This window comes from Alternaria infectoria, assembly GCF_024043175.1.
Source record: "Alternaria infectoria strain BMP 0036 chromosome Unknown scaffold_32, whole genome shotgun sequence".
NCBI lineage: Eukaryota > Fungi > Ascomycota > Dothideomycetes > Pleosporales > Pleosporaceae > Alternaria > Alternaria infectoria.
Genome location: NW_026250721.1, coordinates 1 through 13199, shown reverse-complemented (window position 1 = coordinate 13199; position 13199 = coordinate 1). Strand labels below are relative to the sequence as shown.

At 51.1% G+C, this 13199-nt stretch overlaps 4 protein-coding genes across 4 annotated transcripts; 2 read left to right on the top strand and 2 right to left on the bottom strand.

Moving 5' to 3' along the window:
* Positions 1 to 419: 419 nt before the first annotated feature.
* On the top strand, positions 420 to 2965 carry J4E92_010125 (uncharacterized protein; the record flags this gene model as incomplete). Its single annotated transcript, XM_051501466.1, has 3 exons — positions 420 to 654; positions 704 to 2658; positions 2717 to 2965. The coding sequence occupies 3 exons, from the start codon at positions 420 to 422 to the stop codon at positions 2963 to 2965; spliced, it is 2439 nt and encodes an 812-aa protein (XP_051348251.1).
* A 1898-nt stretch (positions 2966 to 4863) lies between these two features.
* J4E92_010124 (uncharacterized protein) lies at positions 4864 to 5871 on the top strand (the record flags this gene model as incomplete). Its single annotated transcript, XM_051501465.1, has 1 exon — positions 4864 to 5871. The coding sequence occupies one exon, from the start codon at positions 4864 to 4866 to the stop codon at positions 5869 to 5871; it is 1008 nt and encodes a 335-aa protein (XP_051348250.1).
* A 1013-nt stretch (positions 5872 to 6884) lies between these two features.
* J4E92_010123 (uncharacterized protein) lies at positions 6885 to 7561 on the bottom strand (the record flags this gene model as incomplete). Its single annotated transcript, XM_051501464.1, has 2 exons — positions 6885 to 7276; positions 7339 to 7561. 2 exons carry the CDS (start codon positions 7559 to 7561, stop codon positions 6885 to 6887), a joined length of 615 nt encoding a protein of 204 aa, XP_051348249.1.
* Positions 7562 to 8565: 1004 nt separating this feature from the next.
* Positions 8566 to 10563, bottom strand: J4E92_010122 (uncharacterized protein; the record flags this gene model as incomplete). The annotated part of the gene is made up of 1 exon (XM_051501463.1): positions 8566 to 10563. A coding segment is annotated over one exon (1998 nt), but the record flags the coding sequence as incomplete, so codon positions are not given.
* Between the last annotated feature and the right edge of the window lie 2636 nt (positions 10564 to 13199).

Below are 13199 nucleotides of genomic sequence, written 5' to 3'. Positions count from 1 at the left end.
GGCAGGATCTACATGCATGAAAAAGCGGCTCATGGTACGGTGTCTTCTCTTCTCTTCTGCATTCTACGGGTTCTCTCAGTCTGACCGGAGCAGAGCAAGCTGGGAAAAGTGAGACCTGGCTGTATTACCAGATTCAGAGCAGGAAGTTTCTAGTGGATTGGACTCGATAGATTGAGGGAACTACGATTCATTTTGACACCCAACCTTCACCGTACCCTCGTAATACATTTGAACAAAACGTATTCTGCGTGCTAAAAGACTGTAGTTCGTCGCGTTCGCACACAGGCGGTGGCAGGCAAAGATATCCAAAAGGCTATCCGCTCCAGCCAATCATCGCCATCACAACCCCGGGACCTCCGCGAAATGTGTCCCAAACCCCCGCAAAGCTCCAGCTCCAGCTCTCAGTTTCACCCAACACCATGACGCGCGAATCTCGGCATGGCACCCTTTGGAAGGGGCTCACATGCCTTTTCGCCCTCCAATTGCCCCTCGTGAGCGCGCAGGTCGCCGAAATCGAGAAAGCCACCAACGCGAGCTTGCTATGGGGTCCCTACCGCCCAAACCTCTACTTTGGCGTCCGGCCGCGCATTCCAAAGAGCTTGATGGGCGGTCTGATGTGGACGCGGGTTGAAGACTACCAGAGCGTGCAGCATAGTAGGCCTACAATACCAAGCTTGTACCGAACCCATTGCTGACTGTACAGACTTCCGACACACATGCGAGCAACACGAGCTCGATGGCTACGGCTGGGACGAATACGATGTACGCAGCGGCGGCCGACAGACGATCCACGACCCGGCGAATAAGATTGACATCACCACCGAGTTCATCAAATTCCCTGGCGGAGAGCATGGCGGCAGCTGGGGCGCGAGGATCAAGGGCACACCGCGCGAAGACGCTGGCCCGAACCTGCGCACAACAGTCGTCTGGTACAACACGCTCGCTGGATTCGGCAACTTGGGCATTGAAGGTGCTGACCCCGAAGAGCCTGGCATCGAGGGCGACGTGGTCTTGAAGGGGCAGACGAAGGAACTGGGCGAGTTCGAGCTCACAGTCACCAAGGGCACCGGCGGACATCCCATCACCGGGCACCCAAGCTACGACGAGAAGCCTCTGGACCGGACACTGGCACACAGCGGACAGGTGCCTGAAGATGCGCTGTGGCAGGTCAAGGCCATGATGTTTGCGCACATGAAGGGCCAGATCGACGTCCTGGTCCCCAAGTACGGCGAGGACAACCCACCACCGCCTGCGCAGGTCTACACCATCCAGCATCTGCCGGGCAAGGGCAACATGCACCTGGTCCAGAAGGTCTTTGAGGGCCCCTTCGAGTTCGACATCATCTTCTCATCTGCATCGGCGCCCGAGAAGATCTCATCTGAGCATCTCACCCAGCAAATCGATTCAGTCACTTCTAGCTTCTCCACTCGCTTCACGGATATCTTCAAGCCTCAGACGCCATTTGTAAAGGAGCGCTACGAGGAGTTTGGCAAGTCGCTCTTTTCGAACCTTATCGGCGGCATCGGCTACTTCTTCGGTGACTCTCGTGTTGATCGATCCTACGACCCCGCCTACGAAGAGGATAGCGAAGGCTTCTGGGAGGAGGCTGCTGAAGCGCGAGCAAGGAACCCAGCTCAGCTTGAAGGGCCGTCTGAGTTGTTCACTGCCATCCCGTCGCGACCTTTCTTCCCTCGTGGTTTCCTTTGGGATGAGGGCTTCCATCTGTTGCCTGTCATCGACTGGGATGCAGATCTCACACTTGACATTATTAAGAGCTGGTTCAAGCTGATGGATGACGATGGCTGGATCGGACGCGAACAGATTCTCGGCCCCGAAGCTCGCAGCAAGGTACCAGAGGAGTTCCAGATTCAGTACCCTCACTACGCCAACCCGCCCACACTCTTCATGGTCATCACGTCTTTCCTCGACAAGCTCGATGCTATGAAGACTGACACTAGTAGCGAGAAACTGCAGCAACAAAAGTCCTACTCGATGCAACTCTCGAACCGCGAAGCCGCCCTGGAATACCTCCGTTCGCTCTACCCACTCCTCAAGCGCAACTACTTCTGGTACCGCAAGACCCAGGCTGGCGATATCAAAAGCTACGATCGAGAGGCCTTCTCCACCAAAGAGGGCTACAGGTGGCGCGGACGTACGCCTTCACACATCCTCACTTCAGGTCTTGACGACTACCCTCGCGCTCAGCCACCACACCCGGGTGAGCTTCACGTCGACCTGATCAGCTGGATGGGCATGATGACTCGCGCAATCAAGCGCATCGCAATCTACCTTGACGAGCAAGACGACGCCGCCGAGTTTGCACGCTACGACGAAGCTATCGTTCGCAACATCGACGACCTCCACTGGTCGAAGAAGGACAAGACCTACTGCGACGCCACCATCGACGACTACGAAGAGCACTCGCTAGTTTGCCACAAAGGCTACATCTCCCTGTTCCCCTTCCTGACAGGCTTGGTCGACAAGGACAGCGATAGACTAGGCGCTATCCTCGACCTGATAGAGGACGAAGAGGAGCTCTGGAGCCCTTACGGCATCAGGAGTCTAAGCAAGAGCGACGAGTTCTACCACACAGCAGAAGACTACTGGCGCGGTCCCGTTTGGATGCCTATCAACTACCTCGCCGTCTCGCAACTACTCGTAAGTCTCCAAACCTTTTCCTTCTCATAATACATGCATGCTGACCGTGCGTTCCTAGAACGTCGCAACATCACCTGGCCCCCACCGCGCTCGCGCAACAAAGATCTACACCGAACTCCGCAAGAATTTAGTCAATACCGTGTACGAGAGCTGGAAGGAGACGGGCTTTGCTTGGGAGCAATACAACCCCGAGACTGGCAAAGGGCAGCGCACGCAGCACTTCACGGGCTGGACTAGTTTGGTCGTTAAGATTATGGCTATGCCGGATTTGAGTGGAGGGGTGGAGCAGGTGAGGGATGAGTTGTAGATGGGTCTGGGATGGGGAGATGGGGTATCAAGAGAGGTGGGACTAGGGTCATGTCGTGGGCATGGACAAATCGACCAGGTGACGCGGTCAAGACGACTGCTCACGCATCGCACGCATGTCTAGGACCCTTCAATTCTACGTCCAACTGTGGAGTCTCCATGCCTAATTCGTTGAGACTGGGCAATTAACTGCTTGTACTTTGAGTGACGCCACGATCGCCATGGACGTCCAAGAACGAATGTTGACCTCGCGTACTGCGGTCGCTGTTCGATCGACCAAGGCATCTCGTTCTTCATAATGCAGCTGGCGTGCGGCGAGGTCTAAGTTAAGCCGGAACAGCAAAAAGAAAAGTGATCTTACAGATTCTGCGCAAGGCAGGCTTTGTAGCCGGTGGCGCAATACATACATGAACGCTACCAACGCGTACAGAAGCACTCATCTTCAGAAGCCCACTAGTCGACTACGAGATAGTCTGTGGTGTATCTCGCAGGCAGATCTAGAGTGCACGTCAACGCCGTGCAGAACACATTGGAGTGGCGACGGCATGCTTTCCTGTCGTGGAGAATTGCGCTTGCTTTTTACCAGTGTATTTGCGAGAACAGCGGCCCGCAGCGACGTGCATCCGTCATGCACAGCCAGCTCCGATGTTTTGCAGGCGCTGTCGTTTGTGGTGGTGTGGATTGTCGTCCTTTGCGCGAGAGCGGGAAGGATCGCCCCACCTTTGCACTCGGCAAGACCGAACCGCAGTTCTCCGTCGGGCCAGGGAGTCCTTCCGACCACTTCATCGCTCAAGAATATAGACTTCACTTCCAGGCCGCCCCCAGGACTGAGCCCTCTTGTTGCCAGACATCAACATCAGTGCTTCAAAGAATGAGAGGTGGTCCCCGAGCCTCCGATTGCATCGTGCATGACAGCTTCGTATATGCGAGCTTTCGGCATCGGCCCGTTGCGCAGTCCGCAGATTAAGCTGCAGCCACTTCATCGACCCATTGTCCTAACTTCGTAAGCCACGTCCGGGCCAAGCGGCGTCGTTGACGTCCTTAACAGCGTCGAGGGTTCTATCATGATAGGTACTGACTCATGCGAACGAACTAGCATTGGCGTTGATTGAACGGTGTGCGTCATGTCAGGCGCCTGCACAACACGTATAACTTCGGGATGATTGCGCATACGATTCTTAAGTCATCGCTGGAAACTAGTAGACCATCTTGGGAGTGCCTAGTAAGCGACTGGAGAGGACGGAAACTGTGTCGTCACTACGTACCTGCTCGAGGCTGCATGAAGTTGCGGTCAGCATCTCAAGCGACGCGAAGGTCGAGGGCAAAGACGAGACCAATCATGTTTCAACGCAAGAGGCTTCAGCGCAATCCAGCATAGCATGCGATGGTGTGGTGTAGGGAAGGTCTCACGGACGGCTGCCGATGTCGCGATAGCAATATTTTCCATTGTGCGCATCAGTGCGAAGCCGACTCAAGAGTCCATTAGGGGCATAGTAGCAACACTACAGCGATGCCTACACCACCACGGCCTACTAGGTCTTGAGCTAGGACTTTCGTTGCCGGGCGCGCAGTGAACCCGGTTGTTCGCTCCCGTCTTCCAGCAACCAGGACCGCTGCAGCAACTAATGAGCCGACATGCGAAATCGCATCAGAAGTTACCAATCGAGCTGACCGGTTTGAAAGCTTAGAAAAAGCATCGCGAGCTAGTTCTGAAACGGAAAAAGGGACTGTTGATGCGACGAGCCCTCTAGGTACCTTCGGGGTACATAAAGTACTGCAACTTCAGTACAGAGTCCTTAACCGCTCCAGGTCATTCTCGCTCAGCTCCTGAAGTGTCAAATCCAAAACGACTAAGGTCTTCTTCTCGATTTCATCACTACCCAATTCAAGCCATTCAAGATGACTTCCTCCGACGGCATCCCACCCCCAGAAGTCCGCACCCGCATCCTCAACATGTCCTCGCGACGGGCCCTCATAAGCAACGAGCGCGGTACCAACCATCTGAGCCACTACGACAGCACAGTAACCTACGACGACCACTACTGGTATATCAAGCCGGGCAAAGACGAGAACGCCGGCCTCTACCTCATCGTAAGCGCCTACACGGGCCGCGCCCTCTGGGCAAACCACCGCAACGGCGCAAACGGCGGAAACGGCGAGGTAGGCACCTGCGACCCGCCAGGTTCATACCCAGACCAATACTTCGACCTCGCACAGACCCAAGGCACGGGCGTGCGAAACAAGCAGTTCCGTCTGCACTCCCCTGCGGGAAATGGCAATGTCTTCTCGAGGACTCATAGTAAGCCTGAACTAGGTTGCTTGTCGGACTCGGACAAGATCTACGACGACCACTGGTTCACGTTCGAGATGGAGCCGTTGAAGTTCGTCAGGATCGACTATGACGAGCAGCATCCGGAGATCCTCACGTCGCCCCGCCCCAAGGAAATAGCCCAGCAAACAGCGATGAACCATTTGGATATTGAGACGACGCAGGAAGTGACGATTAGCAAGGAGACGGAAATCCAGTCGACCTTCACTTCGGAGGTTGGGCTTTCTGTCACGGCTTCGGTCGAGTTCAGTTGCGGGGTGCCGCTGATTGCGGAGGGCAAGGTGGGCCTTAGTACGACGCTAGATACGAGGATGTCGTGGGGCACTACGAATATCACGAAGCAGAAGTGGGAGGCGAAGGTGGTGCTCAAGTGCCCGCCCAAGTCGGCTACGATTTGCACGGCTTCGGTGGTGGAGACTAGGTTTCGCATGCCGTTTGTATCATACTGGAAGACGGAGGAGGGGGGGAAGGAAGTGAAGCTCAAGGGCGTTTATGAGGGGCAGAGTTGTGCTAGTTTGAGCACTGTGTCTTCGTATGGCGACTACGTGGCCGAGAAGAAGAAGGCCGAGAACAAGTGATAGTTCACTGTATGCGAGGGGTGGTATAAGAAGGCTTCTAGAGTAGGACATCAAGGACACTCATTTGCAACGTAGCGTTATGCATCACCCTCACGTACCTTACTCATGCCCATAACCTAGTCACACCTCCCTTTGTATTCCGTCTCCACACCCTAAGCCCATCTACAACTCGTCCCTAACCTAAACGACTCGGTAGGCATAACTGTCACAGTCAGCGGGAGGTATGCATAGGGCAAGACGACTATCACGAGGCAGAAGTGGGAAGTCAAGATGCCCCTAAGATGTCCACCCAAGTCTAAGGTTAAGGCCGTTACCACGGTGGTGGAAACAAGGATGCGCATGGCTGTTGTGTCGTACTAGAAGACGAAGTCCGGTAAAGAAGTTCAATTGAACGGAACTTACGAAGGGCAGAACTGTGTTGGCTTGCATACAGAAGTTCCGCAGACGAAGTACGAAGACCCTGAGAAGGACGGAAAGCCTAAGGGGCTGTTCTGAGCCAAGGGGTCATTCTACCCCATTCGATAGCCACACTTGTACCCTTACGAAGGGTCTCACAGTAGAACTTTAATAACACATTCATTTTGCGACGTGGCGCTACGTCTTGCGCAAGTGTGATATTAATTGCGAAGTCTACATTGTGCTTGTCGTTCTGTTCTATGTGAGCGTAGTTCGCTCGTCGGAAGACGCGCACGAGCGGGGTTTGTGTAATGTCGCGTCAAGTGGTCATCTATCGCCAGCGGATTGTCTTATCGTGATAGCTATTGCAGCAGCTCGAGACTTGTCGATCGATCGATACGAACGGAAGATGATATGGAGCATCGTCGGCGGGTGTTAAGTAGCACGTGGTCGTGAGGTATGTGATGTATTAGGGACGACCTGCAACTACTAATTACACCCAGGACTTATCCTCCCGCCTCCGTGGCCCGACTTGCCAGGCTGCTCTTCCAAAAGAAAGAGAGTGAACGGGGAAGCGCTATGCTTCCCTCAATCTTCCCGCTTCCTCTATTTCAAATTTACATGCCGGGAGTGAACGCGTACTTCTCAAAGTCAGAAGGAACATCTGTGTTGTCGTTCCAAGCCATGTCCATCAACGCGTCCTTGTCCGCCTGGTCAATATCCTTGACCTGGTAGTGCTTTCCGCCAAGGTACACGCCATAGGGCTCAGTGGAACCAGTGCACTTCCAAACATCATCAGCGGCATCAGCCTGCCTCTTGGAGTTGGAGTCGCTTCCGTCCGAACCAGGCTCGGTCCAACTGAAACCGTGGAAGTTACCACCAGTGATGCAAGTCGAGGTCTCAGTGATACGAAGCTTCTGGTCGATGTTACCGCACTGGAGCAGGCCATCGTCGTTGGACTCGGGGCCCTCGTCCCAGGCAATGAAGCGCTTCTCGCCACACTCTTGGACTACAGATGGTGTGTTAGTACGATGTGGCTTTTGCGTGAGGTTAGAGCACGTGTAGACGTACCTTCGAGCTTGCCGGACTGGACCGTGGTCACGCCCTTGGCGATCGCATCGGCGATGTCAGTTGCGTTGGCTGTGATGGACACGGCGCAGATGTTGTGGTCGATGTCCTTGAAGAAGAAGGCGCATCCGGAGCATCCGGGCTTGGTGTAGGTGTAGATGTTGTCAGCTGCGACGAGGCTGCTAAGGGTGCCAACGGCGGCGATGGTAGAGAGAGCGAAACGCATGGTGGATAGAGTTAGTTGTTTGAGTGAGTGGATTGAGGCGTTGAGTGTTCGTTGCAGGTCTGTAGTGATGGAAGCGAAGGAACTATGGGTTGTACCGACTTTAAGGTGCGCACCTTCAGGGCTTATATGGTGGTCATGCCATCTTCACGATGCCATGCCAGCGGTTGATGCCGGCTACACCGTGCTGGCCGCTAGTAAGCACCGGATTACCACCTGAACTTTGCGACCACACCTTTCGACTTCACCGAAGGTTCTGGTGAAGCGGGAGATTTGTACCGACTTTTCGACCCGACCTGTAGGGTACGCGATCTGATGGGCGGTGCACCCACGAGCGCGGTCTTGGTGTACTGGTCGGATGACATCAGCACCGGCTTACGACCTAGGCGTTGCTGTTCGAACACCAAAGCTAGACTCTGTGGGGCAGATCCGCAGTATCGAAATTGTGATCTTCTCAGTCATGCGATTGTTGCGCATGTTTCCCATCGAATGTTGTCGCGATGAAGTTGGGAATTGGAGGGGCGCTACGACACCGCCTTGCGCTCCATACTTTCGCCTGCGCTGCACTAAAGCTCAACGAAACCTTCTAGAAGCAGCAATCCGGTGAGCGATGCGGTGAACCAACATGTGCGATGTGGTGTATGTATATGGCGAGTACGTTGATGGTGAATGTGAGGAATTGTACCGGCATTAGCTTGAGGACATACTCGGCGCTCTCAGTCGCGTCGCGTCTCGGGTGCTGAGGAGCTCTCGGCCTTGATGAGGGTGAGATCAATGAATGCGACGGGCTTATGACGGATGCTTTTCCTGCTGCGCCTTATTGTCGTGTACATCGCTCGATCGCGACCATTGCGATGACCTGATGCCCACGCTGAAGAGGCTATTTGACATTGTGGTGCTATACCGTAGGTGACATTCCGATGCTTCCGATGCTTCGGCAACACCCTACAAAACCTTCACGGCAACCGTCTCTGTTATCCCATTGGTACGGCGCAATGCGAAGATCTTCATGACTGTTCCCACAATTCATAATACCGCCCTTTCTTCTTACACAACTCTTCGTGCGTTCCCCTCTCCACGATCCTTCCCTCGTGCAAGACCAAGATTGTGTCCGCGTCAACAATCGTACTCAATCGATGCGCGATGACAATTACGATTCTACCCTCCTTGAGCTTCTCGAGTGCTGTCTTGATATGCCTCTCTGTGACTGTGTCTACCGCACTCGTCGCCTCATCCAGCAGCACGATCGGTGCATCCTTGAGGAGCGCCCTCGCAATCGCAAGTCTTTGCGCCTCGCCACCCGACAGCTTGACACCGCGCTCGCCGACGTGCGTATTATAAGCCTTGGGATAGCGCATGATGGTGTCGTGGATCGCGGCTGCACGACACACTTCGTAAACCTCTTCGTCAGTCGCGGTGTCGCGTGCGTATCGTACGTTCTCCATGATCGAGGTGTTGAAGAACGTAGGTGCCTGCGGAACCACGCTTACGGCGTCGCGAAGTGACCCCAGTGTGACGTGTCGGATATTCTGGTTGGCGATGGCGATGCTACCGGATGTGACGTCGTGTAGACGTAGGAGGAGTTTTAGAATCGACGATTTGCCGGCCCCGGTCTGGCCTACGAGAGCGACGGTCTGACCTGGCGACGCCGTGAACGATACGTCGCGAAGTGCGTAGCGGCTGGGATCGTACTTGAAGGACACGTCTTCAAATCGAACTTCGCCATCCTGCACCGCGAGCGGGTAGGCTTCGGGTGCGTCCGTGACTGTTGGCTGGGTTTGCAGAAGGTGAAGAACTCGTTCCGCGTCCACAAAGTCACGGACCAACCAGCGGACATGTTCTGTCAGGAACTTCAGCGGGTAGATGATGGAGTCCCAGTATGTGAGAAAGAAGACGAAGTCTCCCGGGGATGCCGTGCCTGCAGCGATGCGCTGGAGGATGAGGTAAGCCAAGGCGAAGAAGGTAGTCGGTACTAGTAGCTCAACAGCAGCCTTGATCAGCGCCTCTCGTACTTCGAAGCGTGTCCTTGCCTTCATATGGTCGCCTACAGCACTGGAAAGTACACTGGCCTCCCTCTTGAATTGGTTGAAGTACGCCACTGTTTGCCAACCTTGAATCGCTTGGTGCATCTTTCGTATTTGGATTCGCTCAGCCTTCGTCACTCTTCTCCGGAGCCCAGTCGTGAATCGCGACGACAAGGCTTCGGCAGCCAGGAAGGCGATTGATGCGCCAAGCAGGACCATGCCCACCGCCGGAGTAAACTTCCTGTAGAAGATTGTACAAGCAACGACGACGTCGATCAAGGTCGGCAAGATCTCAATGACAACCATCTCGAGGACGTTGCCCAGAGCTTCGCCCTGCTCAACTGCCTTCATAACCTCGGCTGAGTCTTGCGTAGAGTGGAAGTCGATCGACTGCGACATAACGTGGCTGAACGCAGCGTTGGTCAACTGCTTGTACGAGAACTGCTTGATGGGTATCTTGGACAGCTCTTGCACGAAGATCAATCCCGACTCGCTGTTGAGGTGATCCAAGAGAAGGAAGATGAGGAGTTCTCGGATAGGTATTGCTCCGTGTGTAACTTTGTCCGCAATCACCCCAAGAACGTATGGGATAGCGACTTGCAGGACGCGCTCCATCGCAATCGTGACAATGCAGATGAGTAGACATATCTGTACTTTGACGTCTCGTCTGGGTATGACGTAAGGCAGGAAGATGGTAAAGTCTTTCAGGTAGCCAAGCCAGCCTCCAGTTTGGCGCAACCGCTCGGCTCGAGTCTCCTTCACGTCTTCGTCCTCGTCTTCTTCGCTATCATCATCGCTGTCCTCGTCGTCAATCTTCAGGCAGTCTTCACCCAGTCGCGGAGAGAATGCTGCTTCAAGTAGTGGGTCGGTGTCCTTGGAGCCCTGGCCGGGCGACCTCCAGAATTGGAGTGGCATCGTTCGGAGTCGGAAGGTCGTTGTGTGACTCAATCTGCGATCACCGACCGCCTCTTGTATATTTACCTACGAGGGCCATAATAGCGGCGAGATATGAGTGACGATGACTCACGCCATCCTCTCATTCATTGTGTCTGGATGCGACGCGCATGGAACGGCTTCCTGCAGACCAATCCAATCATTGGTGTCGTTTGTCGGTAGTATTGTCAACCTTGGAAGCGCTGCGTCCAAAGAAAGTGCGCCCTTTCAATCGCACTACCTTTGGGAACGCACAGCCACTCTGCCGGTTCACATGGTCGCATCAAGGCACATCTAACGCGATTAGCTTGTGACTCAGGCCGTGGCGCAAGCACAGTCGGTGAAGTGGTGCTCTTCCAGACGCGCGCATCAACGTCAGGAGCGGACCGACTGCGAACTGCCGGACATCGCAAAGCCCGAAGCCGCGGCGAACTGGCGTATAGAAAAGGGCGTCGTAAGACGCTAACCTGCTCACCTGTTGTGGTTCAGTCTGCGGCGGCCGGACCCTGGAATTATTCCGATCCGTTGAGCCCGGTCCCGCGCGCAGTTGCGAGAGCTCCACAACGTCATCCTACGACACGACCTCGCATTCTTCACGCGCATCGCGCAGCGCAATCCTCACGCCTCCAACGCACACGGCGACCTCGTCACCGAAGACAGCCCCGGCTCTGAGTTCTATCAGCAGCTCAAATACAACTGCGAGCGGCGCGATGGCCGATAACGCCGGCCTCGAGATACGCGACAACGCCCCGCGCTTCGAGCTCCACGAAGTCGATGCCTAGACGCTCGCACGCATCCATAACAGCATCAACGGCCTTGTTTTGGCCTCATCCCAACGAAGGCTTGGTCCTTCGCGAAGCAGACACATGAAATGGAATACGGCGAGCAGGCTGGGTTGAGGATTGCGCGAAGCCCACCTGGCGCATCGGCGTTGTCCTCAGGCGCTTTGAGAGCGATATGCGGCCTGTTGGGCGGCGCATCGGCGTTGCGGTGGGTTCCTTTCAGGGCGACAAAAGCGCGGGTTGACGTGGGCAGTCTTCGAGAAGGAGTAGAGATGGATTGGCACCAGCTTCCTAGACGTGCTCCGCCTCTATGTCGCGTCGCGTCGTGTCTTTCGTGCTAGGGTTCGATCTTGTTGCCGAGAACCGCGAGGTTTACTATCGCTATAGGTCTATAGACAAAACTTTGCTTATAAAGCTATTTCTATATACTTATTATAGAGACAACTAGTAGAGAAGATAGGTATACGTAATTAGTGTATTTACTACGTATTGCTAATAGTATAGAGTTAGACTAAGATAAGAACATAGCTTAAAGAGTATATAATAGATAATATTTACGTAGAAATTTTAGTAATTATAAAGCTACTTACTTAGTAGCTTAGCGCTATTTAATTAGCTATTTAGATTAGCGCTATAATAGTACTTCTCTTCTTAGATAAAGCTCTAATAATATAATTAATAAAGCTTATATAGATAATATTAGTAAAAGTTCTAACTTTATTAGAATAGAGAATAATAGACTATTATTATATAAATTCTAGTATATATATAAAGTTATTATACTTTTATAATAGTGTTAATTATTAGTTATATTATATTAGTAATTATATATTAAGTAATATATATACTATATAAAAAGAATATTTCTTAGCTAATAGAAGTAATTTAGTATATATTAATTAGCTAGTTTAAGAGCTAATAAAACTACTCTAATTTAGCTTCTAACTACTATAATCTTAGTATACTAGTCTAATAAGCTAATTTAAGTACTAAATATATAACTAGTAAGTAAATAATTCTTATTACTTTATACTCTAGTTATAATTAAAGTATATAGCTTTTCTTTTTTTTATTATATTTCTCTTTATAGTATAGCTATAATAGCTATCTAGTAAAGATATAATCTATCTAAGAGAATATCTTAGAGCTACTAGATCTAAGTAATTTTTAGTAGAGATAATAAGTACTAATAAGAAATAAAGAGTAGCTCTAAAGTAGTAGCTCTAAGACTTTTAAACTTTACTACTAAAGAGCTTAGATAAAATCTAAGTAGACTATTTTATATAAAATAACTATATAAATTTAATACTTTACTTAGCTTATTAATAGCTACTTATATTATAAAGTTATAGAGTAGAGAAGTTTTAGGCTAAATTTTAAAGTACTTTATATAATTACTATATTTACTACTAGTATAGTTTATATATAGCTAGAATTTAGTACTTATAGATAAATTTTAATATCTATAGCTAAATTTTAAGCTTAATATAAAACTAAAATTAGATATCTATAGTTAGAATTAGTTACTAAATTAGATACTTAGAGTAGATACTTCTATAGCTAGAATTTAGCATTTCTATAGTAAAAAAAAAAGTACTTTTATAGCTAATTTTATTACTTATAGCTAAATTTTAATATTTATAGCTAATATTTTAGACTTAAAGTAAAGCTAAAATTAAGTATCTATAGTTAGAACTAGTTACTAAATTAAGTACTTAAAATAAGCGCCTTTATAGCTAGAATTTAGTACTTCTATAGCTAAAAAAAGTACTTTTATAGCTAATTTTATTATCTATAGCTAAATTTTAATACTTATAGCTAATATTTTAAACTTAAAGTAAAGCTAAAATTAAGTTTGGGTTAGGGTTAGGGTTAGGGTTAGGGTTAGGGTTAGGGTTAGGG